Below are 27839 nucleotides of genomic sequence, written 5' to 3'. Positions count from 1 at the left end.
TTTCTTCATAATTATTGTCACTCAAAACATAAATCCTTGACAAAGTCAAAACCAAACCTAAATGAATTCATCCCACTTGCCATGTTTGTAAACAAATTTGATATTCTTTTTATTTTGTCTCCGATGTCTTTGAATAGCCATCGCCAGTCAAAATCATCTTCAACCACCTTTTTTATTACCTTACATAGCCATGCCGCTCCAGGTCTGTAGTCGTTTAAACTGGTGGATTTTTTCAACACAATTGGCTATCTATAAGATCTGAACGCTCGTTGTTTAAAATTTGTTATCGATTTTTCGTATTGGGTATAAACAAAAGGGATCAAAGCAAGAAATATGAACACAAATATGAAATGTACTGTACGACATTGATTGTCTACGATTCAGTTCTCTATACATTTATGTAGATTATTTAGACTACACGGAAAACATCGGCTAGTTGGGTGATTCGGTCGATATCTCAGTTGACGTATTGATGATTTATAACTGAAAATATAGTTAAGTATTATGTTGGTGTTGAACTTTCCATTGTTGGTGTTGATGAATTTTCTAAATCTTCACATGTGAGGTGTTAACCTTAAAACCTAACGGACGTTACCATGAGGTACCAACCACGAAATTTAAGCAAAGCATAAGTACCAACGATGTAAACATACCACAGGTACCAACTACATAATTTTTTCTGAATTTTAATATATGGAGTACTTTATTCGATATTTTGAACAATATATAAACTCTCTAATACATACTCACGATTCACGAACAAACACTTTTTTTTTTTTTTGGCTAAAATAACGATTACTATTAAAATAAAGGAAAATTCATCAATAGATGAAAATCCTAAACCGATACAGAAAAAGGAAAACAAACAAACGACGAAAAGGCTCGAAAAGAGAAAACCAACATAGGCTACCCTAACTCAAGACGAGCCTAACAATTTCGAAAACCACTAAACATAAACTAATCTAACAAAATACAAAACTAACAAAATGATCGCAACAGAAATAAAAGCACGGTGCGCATCAAACACTATTGTTGATTGTATCTATCAACTTTCTTTATTACGTGATGATTTTTCTTTTGTGCACCATCTCACACACATTTTATATTTAATTAATACTCAAATTTGACTACCGCTAACACACGTGTTCCAACACATTTTATATTTAATTAATACTCAAATTTGACCACTGTTGTAAACGGCGTCCGTTGCGTCCGTTTCGACGCCCGTTGCGGTGTTTTGGTGACTAAACCGTTTCGACCCCGTCCCGTTTTCTTATAAGCCGGTCAACGGTCAAAAGTCGGTTCAAATGCAGAAAAAATTGGGTCAACGCCGATCAAAAGTCAGAAATTCTATTAAAATTAGTCATAAGTCGGTCAAATCAATCAAAATTGACTTAGTTTAGTATTCCATTTTGTATTATATTAACGCTAATAGCAATTATAGGTACAAACTTGTCAACGAATGTTTTTTAGCTCTATAATATGTGTAAATATATATTTATATATATAAAAGTCAACATTAGTCAACATCCGTTTCGACCCCGTCTCGGCCCCGTTTTTTCCGTTGCGACGTTTTGAGGTCGCTACCGTTTCGACCCCGTCTCGCGTCTTTTTCAACCTTGAATTTGACTACCACTAACACACATGTGTTCCAACATGCTTTTGTTTTAGTACGTAAACGTTTGGCATATAATATATACATGAAAATTTTATGAAAATTAATATCAAAGTGTTATAAACCATAACTCCTTAACTTATTAGAACTACATTGATGGGTTAAAACCCATCTACATACTTGAAAAACAAGCTTGTACTTGAGATATAGAAGACGTGAATTGAATTACACATTTTATTCTGAGTCTAGATCGATGATACGGAGTATTACTTATAGAACTCCATAACCCATAATGCGCTAGCAAAGCAAGCCTTTTTGATCCCTGTGAATCCAGCCCCTTTAGCCAATGTAAGAAACTCGTCCTCGGTGCGCTCCTTTCCTCCAGGATTGTGTGTCATCATGGCCGCATCAATATGCATGTTGAGTTTGTCAATGGGGCTAGTGTTCGGCATGAATGGAAGAATTGCCTCCACGCTAATAATCTTTCCGTTGTCTGGTAAAGCTTTGTAGCAATTTTTTAGCAGTGCCAAACAACGATCATCACTCCAATTGTGAAGGATCCACTGTTCCGTATGCGATTGATCAACAAAATGTTCAATCCCTAAAGTAGTATTACAAAAAAAGCCTTTGAACTAATGTTAACCAACCATGCATGTCAAGATACCTTACTACGTGGTTGGGGTACATATATCCTCACAATAATCTCATGTTAAACTTCACTAGCATCATTTTTGTTTAAGGATGGTCAGGAAAAAGGACGTAAACAGTCACGAAATAACCCCGTTACACCCGGTATGTATGAGCAGAATTACTCAACGGATATCGGGGTAGCTAGAACAGAGAAAACTTTATTCATTTACCCATTTACTTTGAACTACCAATATACTATGAGTACACATCATTAGTACTACGTATTTCTTACTTCAAGTCTTATCTATGACATTTTACTATTTTAGATAATATTTGCATGTGACGCTACATAAGAACTAAAAATAGTTATGTATAAGCTAACTTACCTTCATAAAAATTGCATCTCCTTGTGGAACTTCCTTAAACATGTCTCCTCCAACATGCTCTACACCTAGGTTAATTAATTATAGATATATTTAGGTATAAATCGTTTACAATTGTAACGACCCGACCAAAACCGTTATTGACGGCGCCGTTAACTTAGGTCCCGTTGCGTGGTCGTAGTCCCTATATGAGACTCGTTTGACCAAAATTATGTCGCATTCAATTGAAAGGTACAAGACCTGCAAGTTTAGTTTAACAACGGATCGACAACAAGTTTAAGTTTTCAAAAGTAGTAAAGTATGATTGAAATAACTCGCGACATAATTAGTTTAAAATCACAGTTGCTATAAATAGCGTAAGTAAGTAGACAAAAGTTTGAATCCAAAAGTGCTATCCCTAGCGTATGCATGCATGGTTGACTCCAATCAAGTAATCAAAGAGTGCGGAAGCATGTATCACTAAGCATTCAAAACCTGAGAAAACATAGAAGAATCTGTCAACGCAAAAACGTTGGTGAAATCATAGGTTTAAGTAAGTAAGTGAGTAAAAGTAAAGTAAGTCGAACCACAAGATTTGCAAAGTTGAAATAATAGTACATTCTAAAAGTTAATATTCACGAGCACTCAATTATCAAAGCTTAACATTCCGTCCGTTGAACCCCGTAATAATAGTGTTAGAACATACACTGTTTCCCGAAAATATATTTCACCCGTAGACGGTAGCGAACCGTCCGAAGTGAGGGTTTGTCAAACCCATATGGCCATATAACATAAGTTCTCGCTTACACCATCTGATGTAACTAATGATAATCGAATTGAGGATTTGTGTTCAAACTCGTATGTAGAATGTTTGTTTTCCCTGTACTTGTGTTCACGTAGTTTAAAAGAACGTTTATGTTTTCTCATCCCAAAAGTAAGTTCAAAAAGAGTAAAAGTGGGACTATGATCTCACCTCGAGTGCACGAGTATAAAGGTACTTCAACAAGTAAACGTGTGCATGAAAGTTGCTTAGCCTTGACCTAAACAAGTAAGTTATATCAATTAACCGGTTACGACACAAGGTCGGGTGAAATGTGTTCAATTAGTCCTATGGCTCGTTACGACTCGATTAAGTATAGCATGTGAATCACGTTGTCAAGTTTCATACAAGAAACAAGTATAAAAGCATGTTAGAATGATTGTATAAAAGTTTGGTTAAGTTTGACTAAAAGTCAAACTTGGTCAAAGTCAACGAAAAAGTCAACATGTTCGGGTCGGGCCCCGGACTATTTTTCTATGCTAATTATTCATATACAAGTATATTAAAACAAGTTTCATGTGAATCGGAGGTCGATAGCTAGTCAAACATTTCGCGTGAAAAGTGACAAAGTGAGCAGAATCTGGCCAGACCCATTTGCGCGCCGCGCGGGGTGAGGTGCGCGCCGCGCACCATGCTGTTCAGCTATTTTCTGCAGTTTTCAACTTATGCACGAATCCAACTTCAAAAATTCCTAACTCACAAACCGCAAATCTCCTAAACATGTATCTTATATCGTTGGAAAGGTATTTTAACAAGGAATACAACTAAACACTTTTCATAGATCATAACCGACAATTTCCAAATCGAAAACATCATCAAAGTTCATCATTTTCAACCAAAAATCAAAGAAACGCATTTTATGATTCGGGAACTTTTAACATACAAATGATATGACGTTTTGAAGGTAATAACGCATACATTGCAACTAGACGCATATTCCAAGTTTCAATAAACATTTACTACGTCAAAATCACTAGCCACGTTATCGTTTCAAAATCAATTTCGACACAAATGAGACTTATGATTCACTAATCAAACGCTAGCATACATCACACCATTTCGAAGCTATTTACGCATACAATTTAACTAGTTAACTAGCATACATTCAAACAAGTGTCTCAACTAGCATTCAACCGCATCAAGTTCCTACCAAAGCGATAATCGATTCACCAAAAACACATTTCATGTTATTGAGCTAGTTTTTCATCATCCAACATATCAAAACGAAGCTAATGAAGTAACTAACACTTTTAACACATACACTTTATCTTATAACATCATTTGAGCAACCAAAACTCAAGATTAAGCTAGACCCATTTGGGTGTTCATGTCATATTTTCAAAACACGAAGAACGAGCATACAAATTACATACACGACATCCCTACGAGCCATAGACACTAATTAACCACTTGACAAGTCTAAAAACGAATTTAACAAGTTAGGGTTTCATGAGAAATTCTTACCCCATGCCATGAGACTAGTATCAAATCGAAGAGGATGAAACGAGGATTCCAAAAGTACAATTTGTTTTGATGTTTGATTCCTTGCTTGAATTTGGATGATGATTGAAGATGATGAAGAATTTAGGATGGGAGTTTTTGGTTGAGAGAAAAGAAGAAAGAAAAAGAAATTAAATGGGGAGGATGATGGAGAAGTAGTTGACTTAGTCAACTACTAGTGAGTAGTTTGGCCATTTGGTAAAAATGGTCCCTCAATTTTAAGCCGGGTGCGTAATTTAACCAAACGAGATATTTTAAAACGCTAGAGTAAACGAGTGGTGTTATAATTAAATAACGAGAATATTATAAACGTTAGTCAACGGAAATTGGGAATTTAAATAGCGAAAGATATTATTAAAAAAAAAAGACGGTGTTAAAAATAAATTTAACGGAAAAACGCGGGATGTTACATTATCCACACCTCAAAAGAAATTTCGTCCCGAAATTTTAGTTGGAAGTAGTAGTTGTTGAATCTTACTCGAGATCTTGCGTTGTAAATTCTACGAATAAGTGAAAGTACGTCCTTGAGCATTTCAACGAACTTGAAGGTCGGGGTCGTATGTTGTTTGAAGGTTTTTGTTTCACGATTCATGGTTTCAACCGGTTCTCCTAGGAAGTGAAGTTTATCGTCGATAGTAAGCTCATCAAATAAGATCACAAGTTCTTGTTTCGCAAAACACGTCTTTAAGTTGATTCATCGAATGTAGGATAAACGGAGACTCAAAATGAGTCGGAAAATCTAAACGGCTAGCAACGGGTCCAAAACGCCCCAAGATTTCAAAAAGGATCGAAATATAGCGGATTTAGCTTCCTACGTTTCCCGAAACGGATTGCACCTTTCCAAGGTGAGACTCTTAACGTGACGCGGTTTCCCACGTGGAATTTGAAATGTTTACGTCTAACATTGAGACGACCCGACCCAATCCATAGGGACGAATACAATAACATATGATTACATCGCGAGGTACTTGACCTCTAAATGATACATTTTACAAACATTGCATTCATTTTTAAAAGACAATCTTTCATTACATCGAAAGTTGACATGTATGCATACCATTTCATAATATCCAAACTATAAATGACCTAATCTGTCATTTACTTAATAATAATCTTTAATGAACTTCAACGACTCGAATGCAACGTCTTTTGAAATATGTCATGAATGACTCCAAGTAATATCTTTAAAATGATCTAATGCACAGCGGAAGATCTCTTTCAAACCTGAGAATAAACATGCTTTCAAGTGTCAACCAAAAGGTTGGTGAGTTCATTAGTTTAACTTAAACAATCGTTTCCATCATTTTAATAGACCACAAGATTTCAGATTTCCATTTCTCATAAACATACGTCCCATGCATAGAGACAAAAATATCATTCATATGGATTGAACACCTGGTAACCGACATTAACAATATGCATATATAAGAATATCCCCATCATTCCGGGATCCTCCTTCGGACATGATATAAATTTCGAAGTACTAAAACATCCGGTACTTTGGATGGGGCTTGTTGGGCCCGATAGATCTATCTTTAGAGTTCGCGTCAATTAGGGTGTCTGTTCCCTAATTCTTAGATTACCAGACTTAATAAAAAGGGGCATATTCGATTTCGATAATTCAACCATATAATGTAATTTCGATTACTTGTGTCTATTTCGTAAAACAGTTATAAAAGTTGCGCATGTATTCTCAGCCCAAAAATATAAAGGGTAAAAAGGCAAATGAAACTCACCATACTGTATTTTGTAGTAAAAATACATATAACATCATTGAACAAGTGTAGGGTTGGCCTCGGATTCACGAACCTATATTAATTATATATATTTATATGACGGTCAATATTTGTCTAACAATTTAGGCCAAGTCATAGTGTACCACAATCCTAATGCTCGAGTCTGACTCAACAGTATAGTAACATGTTATATTACCCATGCTCAGTTAGGTCAAAAGTCAAAGGTTAAAGTAAAAACGAGGTCGCATGCACAAGTACAATAACTTATACAAAAATGATTTTTCGGTCAAACATGACTAAACGGCCTTTAGAAAAATTATCGGAGCTCTGATTGATAAACGGCCAAAGATAAAAGTTACACATTACCAAAAAGATTAAGCATAAATTTTACAGAAGTAAACTAAACCTAGACAACTCGTAGTTGCCAACGCGGTTTCGGCGTTTCAAAGTTAATTTTTCAGCTTTAATAAATTTACAAAAGTGACCGAGTAGCCTACTTTGGAGATTTTTAGAAAATTCCTCGAAACTCGGATTGACAAACGGTCAAAGCCTGCAAATTCTAGTTACCACAAAGATATAACATGATTTTTAGCAAAAGTAAACACACATCAGGCCGACCATGACAACTGATACAAAACTGACATTTTTAATAAAAAGTTTCAGTTCTTTTCAGAATTTTAAAATGTGACCAAACAGTCAACTTTGACGATTTTTAGAAAAATCGTCGAGACTCAAATTGACAAACGGCCAGAGTCGTTTGCTAGACCTTACAGTAAAGAATTTAGTGGTATTTTTGTTTTAATCTGAAACAACGCAGATCAACGAGAATTTCAGTTTCCGTATCGACGTTTCATCAAAATTTACAAAACTTCTTTTATCCATAACTTGACAACCGTTCAACGAAACGAGACGTGCTTTATATGAAAATTCATCTACTCGACGAGTAGAATCCAAATAACCAGTTTTTATTACCCAGAAAATTAGTTCACTAATTATCATTAGCAATCTTAATTACGAAATTAATTGTTTAATTCATAACTTTCTAACCGTTCATCGAATCCATTCGATATCTAAATGAAAAGTTCTTAATTTTTCGCTAGCTTTCCAATGACATGCATATCTTATACCTTAATTCATCCCTAGTATAACAACCTTTAAGATTCAACATAACCTATCTAAGGGCAATATCAAATGTACAAGCATGCATAATCTTATTTTCTCGAGCACTAGTCAGGGATACACTATTGGTATATAAAAATAAAATTATGAGTACTCACGTATCAATATTGAGATTCAATATTGCAGGAACGGTACGTAAACGCAACGGAGATGATAAACACTAGATTGACCTCACGAGCATACCCTCGAACATTACCCATCACCTCCATAGCTATAACCCATAATTTCCTTAGCTCTATCCCACTCATAAAACCCGTTTTGAAAACACTTAGACAGCACTCTGTCGTAATATTTTATGTATACTACTAATAATAATAACTCCTAATAATAATATGATTAATAATAATAATAATAATAATAATAATAATAATAATAATAATAATAATAATAATAATAATAATATATAATACGAAGTAACAATAGAGAAAGAGAGATTGAGAATTGATACAATGGTACTAGAAATCGAATGACTTTATAGAAGTTTTTTTTTTTTTTTTTTTTTACGTACGCATGCAAACAATCTTCCAGCTCATAAAGCACTTTGTGCTCTGCCGACACTCATAAATCATTTGAGTAATATGTATAATATTATTTAATATATATAATATATTTAATCTTTAGAATTAATTAAATATTATATTATATTTACGTTAATGGTAAAAATATAATTTTTACAAAAATGACACGGTCGTGGTCTCACGACGCATGTACCACTTTCGGTTTTTCGGGCGCACTTTCGTACATTTAGAAAACTAGCCTTTTACGTTACGTGACGTGTACCTTTTACAAAAATTAGACTTACTCAACAATAAATTACCTTTATAAAAATATAACTTATAAAATTGACCGTTGTGGTCATTTACTTCTATAAATCAGTGACTTGTTGTTTATCAAAATGTATTATTTTAAATCAGGACGTTTTATGACTCGTACCTTTATCAAAATATAGACTTAAATTAATTAAAAACTAACCCACTCAGAGTGTAACTTAATCTTTTGAGTGTTTTGGTCATTTACTTTTATAATTCATACCCTCGTTAGTTATCGAAGTATATTTAATAACATTAACTTAAACCAAAACGTCTTTTGACTAAATTAAAATATATTTATAATATATAGGTTTGAAATACTTTAATAAAATATTTAGATTTTAATTATATTTCAAAGTATATTTGAAGATCGTTTATGATATTATATCCTATAACGTTTATACTTTAAAAAAAATATAATTTCCTTATGCGTCAACGTTTAGTTTGTTTTCCTTAAACTTTCTAAATAATATAACTATATTCCCAAAGTTTCTCTTTCACTCTAAATAATAGGAAGGTTAACTAGTTAACGTTTATATAGAAAGTCGAACAGAAAACTCCACTAACATTTGGCTAGTTCCCGTTAATTGACACCTTTGTCTTCTTTTATAACTCACTTTACCATTTTCCGAATACGGTTAATAATAAGGGTTACCTAATTCAAAGTGGACCTCATAACAGATACTCTTAATCATAATTCAATGTATCTGATAATTCAATCATTTGATATTATCTTTTAATCTCGTCGATAAACTTACACCGAACAAATATGTTTATGTAACATATTATTCATTCAATACCTTGATAGCATTTCCAAGTTAAAAAAAAATAGATCTTATAGCTTATATTAACTAATCCGTTCAATGTTTTATTAATATATCTCAATTTAATAAGCACACATGTATATGCATATATATTTATTTACACATAATTGTTCGTGAATCGTTAGGCATGGTTAAAGGGTATTTGATTAAATGAATATAGTTTCAAAACTTTTGGGACTCAACATTACAGATTTTGCTTATCGTGTCGGATATATATAAAGATTAAAGTTTAAATTTGTTCGAAAATTTCCGGGTCATCACATTACCTACCCGTTAAAAGAAATTTCGTCCCGAAATTTGATAGAGATTGTCATGGCTAACAGTAAGAGTGTTTTCATGACGTATATGAACTGATAATTAGGGTTTTATCATCATTGATTAATATAGATAAAAAGATTTGTTTTTGTGAAGAGTACGAATGAAGCTATCACTTAAGAGTGAAAATGAATAAAAGTAAGTTTGACTTAACCGGTGTCGTAGTCAAGATTGATTTCCAAAATTTAAGGAATTTAGAAGAAATCTTCATATTAAGATTTGATTCTTCGGTAATTAAGGAGATTCAGATCTTCTTTGATTAAACGCAATAATCTGCTTCGATTGCTCTGCCGAAAATTTTCCTATAAATCCACCCTCTCCATTTCCTTACAACTCACACCTTCTATTCTTTCTTTCTCAATTCCTACTTTAAAGTATTCGTTAATATGCTCCATCCCATCCTGATCCTTGATATCCTCTTAACTTGCATATCTGTCATTCTTCTTTTTAATCTGCCACCAGAAGAATCTATTTACTTCTACTATACTCTTGGGTTTATAGTGTTTCTAGTTCTCCCATGTCTTTACATTGCTATATGCATCGATATATACGGGTTGTAATTTCCGAGTTGTTGTTAAATTTTACACTTTCCCTTATATTTTGATGTCCCTGCTTCTGTCTTCTATAGTCATCGTCATCCATAGTTAATGCTCTCTTCTATTTGCTGCGGTTTATACCCCGAATTTCTATTTCGGAGCTTTGTCCTTTCGTTTCTTCTTCTTGCGATTTAACATCTCTTGTAATGGTCCGAAATTCGTAGGTATAGATTTCAGAATGAACATAGTAGTTGTTCTAAGAAGGAAATGGTAATGATACAATGTTGATTTGTTAAATTACCAGAATACCCCGGAAAGAACCCAACCATCAAGAAATATTTCCTTAATATGTTTAGAGATTAGATAGAATGTAAGAGTCGTGTAAATGACACATGATGACGGTATGTTTTGTGAATCATCACATCCCATTAGAAACTCAACATGAATTACTGTAATATAATGACGTTGATCAAGTGTCATTATATTATACTAACCCATGTATCAGTTCCCAACACTACTTCAAAACATTCATATTTGAATTTTTCAGAATTTAGAAACTAACACAGTTTCTTTTATGTTGCAGATATTACGGAGAGATAAATGATCTCAGATAAAAATAGTTGTGATAATATCTCCAGAAATATGGAGAGTATATATAGTGGAAGATACAAAGGTATCTTTTAATATTTAAGATAAGATGATGATGAAGAATATCTGTCTGTGAAGGTTTAGAATAAGAAGTAAGGTGTTTGCTAACGAGTTCAGCAGGCACTGAATCATTTGGATCCTTTGAAGGCAGATTCAGTCTCTGTGATTTGTCCACGGCTTCCTTCATACTTTGCTCAATCCGTTTTTCAGTACCAAATCCTTTCTTTTTCTGAGCTTCACCAACTCACTATCTTTTATCATCAAACTTTTGACCGTTTAAACCATCTACCATTTTTATGTTTCCTCTGCATTTAGTGCTAATATCTGAATCTCTGGTTAGCAATCCGAGGTGGGTTCAGAAGAATCGTGTTTTAGATGATTAAACGCTGGTGGTAATATGGTGGAATATGAAAGGTTCCCCAGTAATAATGATGAAAGGCAACGTATCTAACAGGGTTATAATAAGACTGGTCTGACTGAAAAATCGAAGTTGACTTGCTGGAGCTGTGACAAAATTGGCTACTTTGAAAAGGAATCGAAATGTTGTTCTTGCTAGAAGAATTCGACGCAGGCACATGTTAGATTATGACTTTGGTTTCGAGAGTTTTTCAGGTACAAAACTTCAGGTAATGTGTGGTTGGATCATCATCTCGATTGTTCATTATTTGAAGTGTCTTCAGGAATTTCGAAGGGTTTTAAATGCAGATTGTCATAGTCAATATCCAAATGATGAATTCGTCCTGACTCCCGAATGATTTTCATATTCATCTGAGTGTTACGATTAAAAGTGACGTTCTATCACAGTTTTGAAGTCAAAGTATAACTTTGAAAAAAAAAATAAGGTTCTAAGAATAATGATTTCGGTTGTATCTCGAGTTGAATTCTGAAATTCCCAAAATCAGAATATGTAATTAGATTCGAATGAGTATGGTTGTTTTGATTTCTATAGAAGAATTTATATTGGTTTAGTTGATGATTATTGAATCAGAATTGAAGAATGTAACATATTAATTGTGATTTTATATATCTCTCGGGTATTACCTACCCGTTAAAAAAAACTTCACAAATAATATTTTGAACAAGAATTCTCATTACAATCTTTATGAAAATATATGTGGGTATATTTTCTTCAGATGTAGTACAGATTCAATGAGTTAATATCATACTAAGCTCATTTGATTTTCGGATTGAATTAGAAATGAATTTTCTCTAAAACATTAGAGATTACATAATCTTTGCGAAGTATTTCACTAATGTAATCAATGCTTCAATATTTATATGTATTTCCTTAGTGAATCATGCTGATGCTCATAGAACTCTTGCTAACTTCGCAAGATACGAATATTGTTTTCCCGTAAATTTCTGGTATATCGAAGATGAAAGTGTATAATCAAACATGTTATTTAATGATACACTTGATTTATTATGAACCGGAGTTCATTAGATTGAAACAGAGATTGTGGTTAACGATGATTAAGTTGTTAATGAAGGATGTACATCATAGGATATTAGTAATATGAATTTAAACGAGTAGTATCTACTCTTTTTCAATTCATACTTAATAGCTTAATACAAAAAGATTTATTATAATTCCAGAATTCATATATATAAAATATATAATAATTCTTCAGAAGGAATGAGTTAATACTATATAACTCGTTGATACAACATATTCGTTGTTGATTGGTAACGATTTCCACATTGATTCTTGAACTAATGGGATTTGTGATGTCATAGGTGTTGCTGATTCTGACGATGCTGACGTTACTGACTATACTGGTGATGCTAACGGTACTGTTGCTGCTGATGATACTTCCGGTAATTGCTAGTGATGCTTGTATAACAAGTAAATCGCGCACCATCCTTGTTAGGGTTTCGATTCTTCCTTGACTCATTTTGGTTCACTCATCTGATTTAGGGTTAGGGTGGAAATAGATAATCTCTAAGACTTTAGAGATTACATAATCGCCGTAGAATATTCCTCCGATGAAGTTATGAATCAATACTTCATCGTTTGTTGTTGTTGGTACTCCGTGGTATCTATGATGCGTGTGATGTTGATATCCGAGGTATAGATTATGATGTTGAGGCGTGTATGCGAATGTGATTGTTGATGATGGTAATGGTACTGTTGGTGTTAATGATGATGATACCGTTGATGCCGGTGATGCTGCTGATGTCTAGAGTATTGAGGTTTGCGATGTTGATGTTACTGGCGGTACTGATTATGCTGCTGGTGCTGCTGATGGTGTTTGTAATCCTTGCACCATAAGCTCCAAAGCCGTCACGCGTGCGCGAAGTTCGTTAACTTCTGCTAGTATACCGGGATGATTGTCGGTTGGGATGAGCGGATAAATAAAATCTAGGATTTGATGTAGGATATAATCGTGACGAGATACTCTGGAAATGAGAGAGAAAATGGTTTCACGAACAGGTTCGCCGGTAAGTGCTTCAGGTTCATTGCCAATAGGGCAATTTGGTGGATGGAAAGGATCACCTTCTTCTTGTCTCCAATAATTGAGGAGGCTACGAACCCATCCCCATTTCATCCAGAATAGATGATGGCTGATTGGTTGATCCATTCCGGTCACACTGTTGTCAGAGCTCGAATGATACTCCATATCGGAAAAGCTATCGTACTCTGAGGAATTTGAACTGGTTGAGGGATCCGTCTCGTATGATCAAGGGAATGAATTTTTAATATGAGATAGATTATAGGGGTTAGATTTGGTATCCTTCAATACATAATTTACATATGTATATATATTACCAAAATCCCATAAATTACGGAAGAATCTTTGAAAAATGTCATTCAAAGTTCACAGTAACAGATATGCCAGGATAAGATTTCGTCTATACACTATTATGCAATAAATGCAAGAAAACGCGTTTAGACTAAAAAGTAATAATCAGGTAATTTCTTAAGGATGGTAAGTAGATGATTTTCGACACAAAATGATAAGCAAAACTTTTGACATGCAGACACGGTCGAAGTCCAGACTCACTAATGCATCCTAACGACTTATCAGTTAGACACACTAATGCAGACCTGGTTCGCTAAGACCACCGCTCTGATACCACATGAGACGACCCGACCCAATCCATAGGGACGAATACAATAACATATGATTACATCGCGAGGTACTTGACCTCTAAATGATACATTTTACAAACATTGCATTCATTTTTAAAAGACAATCTTTCATTACATCGAAAGTTGACATGTATGCATACCATTTCATAATATCCAAACTATAAATGACCTAATCTGTCATTTACTTAATAATAATCTTTAATGAACTTCAACGACTCGAATGCAACGTCTTTTGAAATATGTCATGAATGACTCCAAGTAATATCTTTAAAATGAGCTAATGCACAGCGGAAGATCTCTTTCAAACCTGAGAATAAACATGCTTTCAAGTGTCAACCAAAAGGTTGGTGAGTTCATTAGTTTAACTTAAACAATCGTTTCCATCATTTTAATAGACCACAAGATTTCAGATTTCCATTTCTCATAAACATACGTCCCATGCATAGAGACAAAAATATCATTCATATGGATTGAACACCTGGTAACCGACATTAACAATATGCATATATAAGAATATCCCCATCATTCCGGGATCCTCCTTCGGACATGATATAAATTTCGAAGTACTAAAACATCCGGTACTTTGGATGGGGCTTGTTGGGCCCGATAGATCTATCTTTAGAGTTCGCGTCAATTAGGGTGTCTGTTCCCTAATTCTTAGATTACCAGACTTAATAAAAAGGGGCATATTCGATTTCGATAATTCAACCATATAATGTAATTTCGATTACTTGTGTCTATTTCGTAAAACAGTTATAAAAGTTGCGCATGTATTCTCAGCCCAAAAATATAAAGGGTAAAAAGGCAAATGAAACTCACCATACTGTATTTTGTAGTAAAAATACATATAACATCATTGAACAAGTGTAGGGTTGGCCTCGGATTCACGAACCTATATTAATTATATATATTTATATGACGGTCAATATTTGTCTAACAATTTAGGCCAAGTCATAGTGTACCACAATCCTAATGCTCGAGTCTGACTCAACAGTATAGTAACATGTTATATTACCCATGCTCAGTTAGGTCAAAAGTCAAAGGCTAAAGTAAAAACGAGGTCGCATGCACAAGTACAATAACTTATACAAAAATGATTTTTCGGTCAAACATGACTAAACGGCCTTTAGAAAAATTATCGGAGCTCTGATTGATAAACGGCCAAAGATAAAAGTTACACATTACCAAAAAGATTAAGCATAAATTTTACAGAAGTAAACTAAACCTAGACAACTCGTAGTTGCCAACGCGGTTTCGGCGTTTCAAAGTTAATTTTTCAGCTTTAATAAATTTACAAAAGTGACCGAGTAGCCTACTTTGGAGATTTTTAGAAAATTCCTCGAAACTCGGATTGACAAACGGTCAAAGCCTGCAAATTCTAGTTACCACAAAGATATAACATGATTTTTAGCAAAAGTAAACACACATCAGGCCGACCATGACAACTGATACAAAACTGACATTTTTAATAAAAAGTTTCAGTTCTTTTTCAGAATTTTAAAATGTGACCAAACAGTCAACTTTGACGATTTTTAGAAAAATCGTCGAGACTCAAATTGACAAACGGCCAGAGTCGTTTGCTAGACCTTACAGTAAAGAATTTAGTGGTATTTTTGTTTTAATCTGAAACAACGCAGATCAACGAGAATTTCAGTTTCCGTATCGACGTTTCATCAAAATTTACAAAACTTCTTTTATCCATAACTTGACAACCGTTCAACGAAACGAGACGTGCTTTATATGAAAATTCATCTACTCGACGAGTAGAATCCAAATAACCAGTTTTTATTACCCAGAAAATTAGTTCACTAATTATCATTAGCAATCTTAATTACGAAATTAATTGTTTAATTCATAACTTTCTAACCGTTCATCGAATCCATTCGATATCTAAATGAAAAGTTCTTAATTTTTCGCTAGCTTTCCAATGACATGCATATCTTATACCTTAATTCATCCCTAGTATAACAACCTTTAAGATTCAACATAACCTATCTAAGGGCAATATCAAATGTACAAGCATGCATAATCTTATTTTCTCGAGCACTAGTCAGGGATACACTATTGGTATATAAAAATAAAATTATGAGTACTCACGTATCAATATTGAGATTCAATATTGCAGGAACGGTACGTAAACGCAACGGAGATGATAAACACTAGATTGACCTCACGAGCATACCCTCGAACATTACCCATCACCTCCATAGCTATAACCCATAATTTCCTTAGCTCTATCCCACTCATAAAACCCGTTTTGAAAACACTTAGACAGCACTCTGTCGTAATATTTTATGTATACTACTAATAATAATAACTCCTAATAATAATATGATTAATAATAATAATAATAATAATAATAATAATAATAATTATAATAATAATAATAATAATAATAATAATAATATATAATACGAAGTAACAATAGAGAAAGAGAGATTGAGAATTGATACAATGGTACTAGAAATCGAATGACTTTATAGAAGTTTTTTTTTTTTACGTACGCATGCAAACAATCTTCCAGCTCATAAAGCACTTTGTGCTCTGCCGACACTCATAAATCATTTGAGTAATATGTATAATATTATTTAATATATATAATATATTTAATCTTTAGAATTAATTAAATATTATATTATATTTACGTTAATGGTAAAAATATAATTTTTACAAAAATGACACGGTCGTGGTCTCACGACGCATGTACCACTTTCGGTTTTTCGGGCGCACTTTCGTACATTTAGAAAACTAGCCTTTTACGTTACGTGACGTGTACCTTTTACAAAAATTAGACTTACTCAACAATAAATTACCTTTATAAAAATATAACTTATAAAATTGACCGTTGTGGTCATTTACTTCTATAAATCAGTGACTCGTTGTTTATCAAAATGTATTATTTTAAATCAGGACGTTTTATGACTCGTACCTTTATCAAAATATAGACTTAAATTAATTAAAAACTAACCCACTCAGAGTGTAACTTAATCTTTTGAGTGTTTTGGTCATTTACTTTTATAATTCATACCCTCGTTAGTTATCGAAGTATATTTAATAACATTAACTTAAACCAAAACGTCTTTTGACTAAATTAAAATATATTTATAATATATAGGTTTGAAATACTTTAATAAAATATTTAGATTTTAATTATATTTCAAAGTATATTTGAAGATCGTTTATGATATTATATCCTATAACGTTTATACTTTAAAAAAAATATAATTTCCTTATGCGTCAACGTTTAGTTTGTTTTCCTTAAACTTTCTAAATAATATAACTATATTCCCAAAGTTTCTCTTTCACTCTAAATAATAGGAAGGTTAACTAGTTAACGTTTATATAGAAAGTCGAACAGAAAACTCCACTAACATTTGGCTAGTTCCCGTTAATTGACACCTTTGTCTTCTTTTATAACTCACTTTACCATTTTCCGAATACGGTTAATAATAAGGGTTACCTAATTCAAAGTGGACCTCATAACAGATACTCTTAATCATAATTCAATGTATCTGATAATTCAATCATTTGATATTATCTTTTAATCTCGTCGATAAACTTACACCGAACAAATATGTTTATGTAACATATTATTCATTCAATACCTTGATAGCATTTCCAAGTTAAAAAAAAATAGATCTTATAGCTTATATTAACTAATCCGTTCAATGTTTTATTAATATATCTCAATTTAATAAGCACACATGTATATGCATATATATTTATTTACACATAATTGTTCGTGAATCGTTAGGCATGGTTAAAGGGTATTTGATTAAATGAATATAGTTTCAAAACTTTTGGGACTCAACATTACAGATTTTGCTTATCGTGTCGGATATATATAAAGATTAAAGTTTAAATTTGTTCGAAAATTTCCGGGTCATCACAAACATCGGCATAGTTCTTTTGGCGACTACGATCCGCCTTGAGTCTTTCTTGGAATTGAAAAATTTTCCGGTTGTTTCATGAATGATTTCGGGTCCGGTGGTTCGCTTGTCACCTACTTCGGTTCAACAAATTAAGAAAACGACGATTACGGCTATACGGGTCCTCGAAAAGTGTGACGTTAAGACTTGAATGATAACCATCGTTGTAAGAGAATTTGGTTAAAGGCAAAAACTTTTCTCAAGTAAATTTGAAGTTGATAACACAAATTCGTATTACGGTTTCCAAGGTTTGAATCGTATGTTTGCTCGGTCCGTCGGGTTTTGGATGGTACGCGGTACTCATGTCTAAACGTGGTCCCGAGACTTTTTGTGAGGCACTCCAAAATCTAGAAGTGAAACGAGGATCTCGATCCGAAACGAGGTACATCTCTTTAAGGTATATTTGAACAAGTTTGTTAGGACGTGAAAACGTTTGTTGGAACAAGTTTCTGTTTCTCAAGAATTTCGCGCCGCGGAAGATTTATCGGTTTCCAAAAACGTTCGTCGGGGCAAGTTCTTATCGGGTTTTGAAAACGATTGTTAGGACTATCCACCCTCGCGGCGGATACTTGTATGACGTGAAGAGTCGCTCTCCATTGAGAATTTAGAATAAGGACCTCCTGAACCGGAAGTACGAGGGTGATGCAAGAGAAGTTTCCGCCCCGATGTGAGCATAACGAGTAAATTGTAGTTAGTCAATAAGACTGCGCGAGGACGAGCTAGTATACCCGTGTGATATACGGTTGAAGTCGAATGGAATCGGTAATTCATTCGGAAGCATAAATATAATTTGACAATAATTGAAGGTGTGTCCCCGGTATGGTTGTTATAAATATTCTCGAAGTTTTCGGATGTCCAAACCTGAAAAGATGAAGTCATGTACATGGCACATGGTGGTGTTTAGGTTGATCGAGTCTAACCACCATCACGCGTCACTAGAACTTTGGTATGTCTTACCGTAATATAACCACGTTGATCGAGTGTCGTTATATTACGCTAACTCATACCTCCATTCCCACATCACTCTATAGATTCAAGTTCGTGCAATCGTGAAGTTTAAAATAAACAAAGTGTAACGACGTCTCTAGCGTGACTCGTATTGAATCGAAAGAATTAGTGCAACTATAAAGAAGCGTTCCCCGAGGGAAGTGTATAAATGATTGTTCACGTCAATGTGGTTCGAGTCAGACAATAAGGTATTCAGGTATGAAAAGAGTAACGAGTCATGATAACGAGTAGCACGCAACCGTAGTGATAAATGTTGATGACGATACTCACCTAGAGTAGTGATGGTAGTAACACCAAAAAGTAGATAGTAAGAAACACCAGTGGGAAACCGATAGTAAGTTGAAACGGTGGCAAATAACAATCCGGGAGACAGAGTTCCCGAACAAGTGTGACTAATGAAGTCGTCGTCATCCATACGGGTATGAATCCTGAATTTACGCGTGTTACCAGAAAGTTGCAGAATACGAGTTCGTATGATGAAAACTTGGTACCATTAAGAAGTTTGCCTAAGAATGATTCGAGTATAATGCACAAGTAGTCAAGTAAGTGCTATCTATAGCAAATGTATGTCAGAATGCAAATGCTAACTATCCGGTTGTAGTCTAGACTTACTAATGCGTCCTAACGACTCTGTTAGACACACTAATGCATCCTAGTTCCCTACAACCAACGCTCTGATACCACTTGTAACGACCCGACCAAAACCGTTATTGACGGCGCCGTTAACTTAGGTCCCGTTGCGTGGTCGTAGTCCCTATATGAGACTCGTTTGACCAAAATTATGTCGCATTCAATTGAAAGGTACAAGACCTGCAAGTTTAGTTTAACAACGGATCGACAACAAGTTTAAGTTTTCAAAAGTAGTAAAGTATGATTGAAATAACTCGTAACATAATTAGTTTAAAATCACAGTTGCTATAAATAGCGTAAGTAAGTAGACAAAAGTTTGAATCCAAAAGTGCTATCCCTAGCGTATGCATGCATGGTTGACTCCAATCAAGTAATCAAAGAGTGCGGAAGCATGTATCACTAAGCATTCAAAACCTGAGAAAACATAGAAGAATCTGTCAACGCAAAAACGTTGGTGAAATCATAGGTTTAAGTAAGTAAGTGAGTAAAAGTAAAGTAAGTCGAACCACAAGATTTGCAAAGTTGAAATAATAGTACATTCTAAAAGTTAATATTCACGAGCACTCAATTATCAAAGCTTAACATTCCGTCCGTTGAACCCCGTAATAATAGTGTTAGAACATACACTGTTTCCCGAAAATATATTTCACCCGTAGACGGTAGCGAACCGTCCGAAGTGAGGGTTTGTCAAACCCATATGGCCATATAACATAAGTTCTCGCTTACACCATCTGATGTAACTAATGATAATCGAATTGAGGATTTGTGTTCAAACTCGTATGTAGAATGTTTGTTTTCCCTGTACTTGTGTTCACGTAGTTTAAAAGAACGTTTATGTTTTCTCATCCCAAAAGTAAGTTCAAAAAGAGTAAAAGTGGGACTATGATCTCACCTCGAGTGCACGAGTATAAAGGTACTTCAACAAGTAAACGTGTGCATGAAAGTTGCTTAGCCTTGACCTAAACAAGTAAGTTATATCAATTAACCGGTTACGACACAAGGTCGGGTGAAATGTGTTCAATTAGTCCTATGGCTCGTTACGACTCGATTAAGTATAGCATGTGAATCACGTTGTCAAGTTTCATACAAGAAACAAGTATAAAAGCATGTTAGAATGATTGTATAAAAGTTTGGTTAAGTTTGACTAAAAGTCAAACTTGGTCAAAGTCAACGAAAAAGTCAACATGTTCGGGTCGGGCCCCGGACTATTTTTCTATGCTAATTATTCATATACAAGTATATTAAAACAAGTTTCATGTGAATCGGAGGTCGATAGCTAGTCAAACATTTCGCGTGAAAAGTGACAAAGTGAGCAGAATCTGGCCAGACCCATTTGCGCGCCGCGCGGGGTGAGGTGCGCGCCGCGCACCATGCTGTTCAGCTATTTTCTGCAGTTTTCAACTTATGCACGAATCCAACTTCAAAAATTCCTAACTCACAAACCGCAAATCTCCTAAACATGTATCTTATATCGTTGGAAAGGTATTTTAACAAGGAATACAACTAAACACTTTTCATAGATCATAACCGACAATTTCCAAATCGAAAACATCATCAAAGTTCATCATTTTCAACCAAAAATCAAAGAAACGCATTTTATGATTCGGGAACTTTTAACATACAAATGATATGACGTTTTGAAGGTAATAACGCATACATTGCAACTAGACGCATATTCCAAGTTTCAATAAACATTTACTACGTCAAAATCACTAGCCACGTTATCGTTTCAAAATCAATTTCGACACAAATGAGACTTATGATTCACTAATCAAACGCTAGCATACATCACACCATTTCGAAGCTATTTACGCATACAATTTAACTAGTTAACTAGCATACATTCAAACAAGTGTCTCAACTAGCATTCAACCGCATCAAGTTCCTACCAAAGCGATAATCGATTCACCAAAAACACATTTCATGTTATTGAGCTAGTTTTTCATCATCCAACATATCAAAACGAAGCTAATGAAGTAACTAACACTTTTAACACATACACTTTATCTTATAACATCATTTGAGCAACCAAAACTCAAGATTAAGCTAGACCCATTTGGGTGTTCATGTCATATTTTCAAAACACGAAGAACGAGCATACAAATTACATACACGACATCCCTACGAGCCATAGACACTAATTAACCACTTGACAAGTCTAAAAACGAATTTAACAAGTTAGGGTTTCATGAGAAATTCTTACCCCATGCCATGAGACTAGTATCAAATCGAAGAGGATGAAACGAGGATTCCAAAAGTACAATTTGTTTTGATGTTTGATTCCTTGCTTGAATTTGGATGATGATTGAAGATGATGAAGAATTTAGGATGGGAGTTTTTGGTTGAGAGAAAAGAAGAAAGAAAAAGAAATTAAATGGGGAGGATGATGGAGAAGTAGTTGACTTAGTCAACTACTAGTGAGTAGTTTGGCCATTTGGTAAAAATGGTCCCTCAATTTTAAGCCGGGTGTGTAATTTAACCAAACGAGATATTTTAAAACGCTAGAGTAAACGAGTGGTGTTATAATTAAATAACGAGAATATTATAAACGTTAGTCAACGGAAATTGGGAATTTAAATAGCGAAAGATATTATTAAAAAAAAAAGACGGTGTTAAAAATAAATTTAACGGAAAAACGCGGGATGTTACAACAATTTTATAGGAAGAACGTGGAACCACAAATTAATATACCAGGATAATGTGGAGCGTTACGAATGACATGAGGCAGATCGAAATTGATTCCCTTAATTGTGGGATATTTCGATACGATCATATTGATATTGATTCCAAGGCCACCGGCTACATCGACAACACTTTTTAGCTCCTTGAAACCATGGTAGCATTCAAGAATTCTGCTCATGGCAATCACAGTATGACTATCCATGGCAGTGTTGAATACATCGTTGAACCTCGAATCTAAAGATGGATATTCATACAAGTGTGTTCCATGTACCTTGTTGAACGGTACACCTCCCTCCATAACGGAATCCTTAAATGCAAACCTTGTTCAGTTATATGAAACATATGCAACAATCAGATTATTCAGATTATTGATCGATCTATTCACACTTCGTGATATCAAAAAAGTAATTTTTAATTATATTACAGCATAATAGCATAATAACATATTGTCAGAAACGTCACAAGAAAACTCGATTAAACTGCATACATGCATTTGAGTATGAAAAACTCGATTAAATTGCATACATTAGAGTAAAAATAATTCTCCTCCTCGGATAGTCTAGCTAGAGAACCTTATCCGTTTTAATTATTTAATATAGTTACACAAAAACATAGTCGGTTCATTATTCCACGTGCATGCATGTATGCATTTGGTCTACATGTCCGTTTGACCAATATGGTTACAGTGTTCCACGTGCATGCATATATGATATGAGAGGTGATTCGTACACCACCTTATTTTGATCATACACCACCAAAACAATTATTTGGACATTTTTACCCTTCCTTTTATTCACCACCAACTCCCCTTAACTTCTCAAATGAAGGGTAGAAATGTCCAAATAATTATTTTGGTGGTGTATGACAAAAATAAGGTGGTGTACGGATCAACTCCCATATGATATACGCATTTGGTCTATGTTTAGTGTTATATAGTTGAGAATAATTTGAAGTGGATTTGTATGTTAGTGGGTTATGCATGTTTCTATTATTGACATTTCATTAACACTTCATCTATCTTAATTTAATAATTTTTAATTAATTTTATTCTTAACTTTGACTTTGAATAGTAATATTTTGTATTATATATAAATATACATGAAGTACGGAATAAATTAAATTTTATATGTGCTTTTATATGGTAGTAATACTTTTATCAAATATTATACACTACACAACAACAACAACAATAACAACAACAACAACAATACTCAATCCCACAAAAGTGGACTATGGGAGAGGTGAGTGTAGACAATCATTCCTCGTACCCTAGATTAGAAGGAAGTCACTACTCCACCCGCGGGTATAGAACCCGCGCCTAGATAAGGTCGTCCCTCTCTATACTCTAGAGCAAAAGAGATTGCTTTCAAACGGACCTCCGACCAGAAGTGCTTATAAAAACGAAATAGATAGGGCAAAAGATACGTACCTGTAAGAGTTATGTGCTCCTAGCAAGAAGCAACCATACACAGTAACCAAAAAAGAGAACACATAAAGCAGTAATGCACAACAGTAGGGCAAATAGCATGGATCATACAGAACACAAAACCATTTAAAATCAAATAGACATACAGACAAAAAAAAAAAAATATATATATATATATATATATATATATATATATATATATATATATATATATATATATATATATATATATATATATATATATATATATATACACGCGCACCACACATGAGCATGGATAAAAAAAAAACTCATGCTTAAACATATATACTACAGAACAATAATTTGCATTCAAAATTATAGAAATAAGTCAACTAACTATTAAACTAAAACGAAGGGAGTAGTTGTTTATTATTAGTATAAATATGTATGCAGTTTTTTGTTTGTTTGAAATATATGATGAATGAATATCGGTTTAATAGTTCAAAAAATCTCTTCTTAATCTTTTATTTTTAAAAGAATAACTATCTCGAATCGTTCTTCTATCAATTCCATTAACTAAATTATGGCTCTCCCGGTGCTCCTCTATTCATAAGGGTACGCGTTTATACTATATTTGTAAAAAAAGTAGATAAATAAAATGTTTGTAGAGTGTGTGAGTTGTTTTATAAAAAAAGATGAAAAGAATTGCTTGTCATAAAACTGGATAAAATGTGTCTCATAGTATCAATATACAGTACTATTTTTTGTACAAAACGTCGTATGTCATTTTAAAGCAAATAAATATGCATGATTTTATAACTTACCAACTATCAATGAACACCTTGTCATGAAGCAACAATACTGACGGGCCAAGGCCTAACGAGGACCCATCTTTATTCGGGATAAAATACTTTGCAACTGGAGTGAGTCCATACACCCGAATTGGCTTTGATTGATGATCTTGTTGAGAGCAAGTGACAATAGAATGGCTAGCGAGTAACCTAAGCATCCGATCAATCTTGTCCGGGGCATCTTGGTTAGAGATGGACAAACGAGATGCGATCTCGTGAGCCGAGAGTTTGGCATCGGGTCCCGCCATAGCTATAGCCTCTAGGACTTTAAGCTTGATTGCACTGTCAAGCATCATGGTCATTGATATGGAGGAAGAGATTTGTAGTGCATAAGTGAAGTGATCTTCATTTGAACCCATATTCACACAACTCTAATTAGTGTCTATATATAATACTCTTTTTCTTTTGTTGTGAATGGTGAGGTGATATGGCTTTGTGGAACTTGTTCCTATGATATTTATAGAGATATTAAAACCATAGATAATGGTGACTGTGACGTGGAGTGGTAGAGTTGCACTTTTTGGGGAAAAACTGTGACTGGGCCATGACATTTTGGGGGGTGTTGTAATGGGGGGCTTTTGTAAGGGCGTTTGTGGGTGATGTGTCAAAATATGATTGGAGGTTGGGTTAAAAAGTGGTGAAAAAGGTAGAAAAGAATTAAAAAAAAAAAAATATCACAAACGCACATTTTTATGCCCGTGCTTCCTTGACAAACGCCCCAACACAAACGCCCCATTCCGGGCGTTTGTGGGCGGATTGAGGCAACAAACGCCTGCATTATCTATGGTCTAAGGTGTACATTGCTTGACAAAATTATGGGCCACGAGTCATGACTATATATCAACTCTGATGTATAGTATATAAAACTTTAGTTAATTAATTATTTTGTTATTTTAATTCGAAGTAGTTGTTTAACTTTGGTTGGTAAGTTGAGATAATGTCAATTGTATTCTCCGACCTCAAACTCTGCATAGTTAATCAGGTGGTGGCCTTAATTTGTTAAATATTTATTTCAATGTCTTTAAATACATCGTTATCCCGTTTTTTCTCCAAAACGTATTATAATCAATAAAGAAAAATAAATCCGATAATCTAGACCGTTACAAGATTTGTTACATTGACAGATATGAATTTTTATGCCTTTACTCTATTACAATTACATTAGAAGTTTAGAACATCAATACTTGAGACAAAACCCCGAAACAACCACAATCGATGATCAGAAGCTGATGCTTCCTTGAGGTAACCACCGCCTAGACCACCAAATTTTGAAAAAGGTCCTCACATCTGACAACCCGGAAATTTCTGACCAAATTTAAACTTTAATCATTAGATGTTTCCGACACGATAAGAAAAGTTTGTTAAATTAAATCTCAAGAATTTTAAACTGTGTTCATACATTCATTTAACCTCGATCAAATTTCAATGAGTCACGAACCATTATATGAATGGATATGATTATATATGTATATGCATATATTATGTTAACAAGGTATTAAATGTATAATACTTTACATGAACGTAATTGCCACAATATGTTATCGATGGATTAAAATAGTATATCAAATGATTGAACTATTAGATACATTGAATTATGATTACGATTCTATGTTGAGAGGTCTACGTTGATTTGAGAAATCTTTTCATTTTAACAATATTCGAAAAAATGGTAAAGTGATTTACAAGTAAGAACAAATAGGTCAATTAACGATAATTGGATAAAGGTTGGTAAAGATTAACTTTCAACACAATGATTGCCTCGTGTTTTTGATAAGATAATTATTTAGTTTTCATATTATTGAAAACGTTTATGATATAGATGAAACCTTTTAAAGAATGAAGTTGAATATATACAATAAGTCGGAATGTAAATTGTTAGAACTATATATATAAATAACTTGCATCGTGTATTTAAAACGTGTTTATGAATATTGAATATATATGATTTCAAAATTTGTTAAATAAATGATAGTAACATTCGGTTATTCGATTCGATTGATTTTTAGAACGTTTGGGAAGTTAACATAAACGTTGGCGCATAAATGAATTATATCAAGTTAAGCTCTAGAGCATAAATATTAGGTGATATAATAATATCTATTATTTAAACGATTTTAAATTATATATATTGAACGTTGAAATATAAATTTATTTTTGAAAAACTAAAATATAATATTATTAAATAAATATTTCAATCCTGTATAATATGTACAAAATTATATTTTTCTTTGAGAATATATATATATATATATATATATATATATATATATATATATATATATATATATATATATATATATATATATATATATATATATATATATATATATATATATATATATATATAAATATATATTGCAAAGTGATTAAATATAATATTAACTAGATACAAAACGTTTTGATTTAAATTATCATATGTATTGTAGAATATAGAAAACCCCGTAGGTATTATGCATTACTACCTCCGTCTCATTCCAATAGGGCAGTATTCCAATTTGGGCTGTCCCATTCTGATAGTCCACTTCCATAATTAGAAAGGAAAGAAGATATTTCATTGGTGGATCTGGAGAGAGAAGATATTTCATTGGTGGAGAAATGAAGTTAGTGAAATTTCCTAAAACTGCGTGTTTTTTGTCTGTGGACTATTGGAATGAGACGGAGGGAGTACATTGATAACTATTTATAAAGTACAACGTAAACCCTAATCAACTACTTAAAGCCTAATGAATCCTAATGGATCGAGCCCACTATACAATTGAGTTGGGCTGATCGTTTTCTAATACATATTCTAATACTCCCCCGCAATTTGAGCGTGGGGAAATTACAAACGCTTAAACTGGAACGTACATGATATAAACATAAAAACATAATTGATAAAACTAAAAATAAATAATTTGTCTTCATACTTCAACTTGGCTGATGTCAACTTCATGACTTGAGGTTCTTTTTTTTTTTTTTCCCACGATGGATAGAAAATAAATGAGAAAGAGTTGGACAAAATTAAAAGATTGTAAAAAAAAATGAAAAAGATGAATGAATTTAGGAAACAAATATGAAGCAAGAATAATATAAAGAGATATGATTGAGGTAAATAAAGAAAGGAAATAATGGGATATTTCGGAAAGATTTAGATTACCATTGGGAAAGAAATTACGATTAAAATTTAGAAAAGAAAGACATTAATAGTAAACGAATTTTTTTTTAATGGCACTATTATCAAATAGAAAAAAAAAAAGAACAGTAGATAAAGTAAGAGACTAGAATTAAATATAGAGTAAGAAAAT

General features: G+C 33.4%; 1 protein-coding gene across 1 annotated transcript; it reads right to left on the bottom strand.

The window, feature by feature from the left end:
* Window positions 1-1638: 1638 nt before the first annotated feature.
* LOC139866710 (caffeic acid 3-O-methyltransferase-like) lies at window positions 1639-24965 on the bottom strand. Its single transcript, XM_071855002.1, has 4 exons — window positions 24529-24965; window positions 22327-22637; window positions 2632-2696; window positions 1639-2178 (listed from the first exon to the last, which is right to left on the bottom strand). Exons 1-4 carry the CDS (start codon window positions 24912-24914, stop codon window positions 1882-1884), a joined length of 1059 nt encoding a protein of 352 aa, XP_071711103.1. The 5' UTR covers window positions 24915-24965; the 3' UTR covers window positions 1639-1881.
* Between the last annotated feature and the right edge of the window lie 2874 nt (window positions 24966-27839).

The sequence above is a fragment of the Rutidosis leptorrhynchoides genome, chromosome 9, assembly GCF_046630445.1.
Source record: "Rutidosis leptorrhynchoides isolate AG116_Rl617_1_P2 chromosome 9, CSIRO_AGI_Rlap_v1, whole genome shotgun sequence".
NCBI lineage: Eukaryota > Viridiplantae > Streptophyta > Magnoliopsida > Asterales > Asteraceae > Rutidosis > Rutidosis leptorrhynchoides.
Note: the sequence above shows the minus strand (reverse complement) of the source record. Positions and strands in the feature narration are given on the sequence as shown.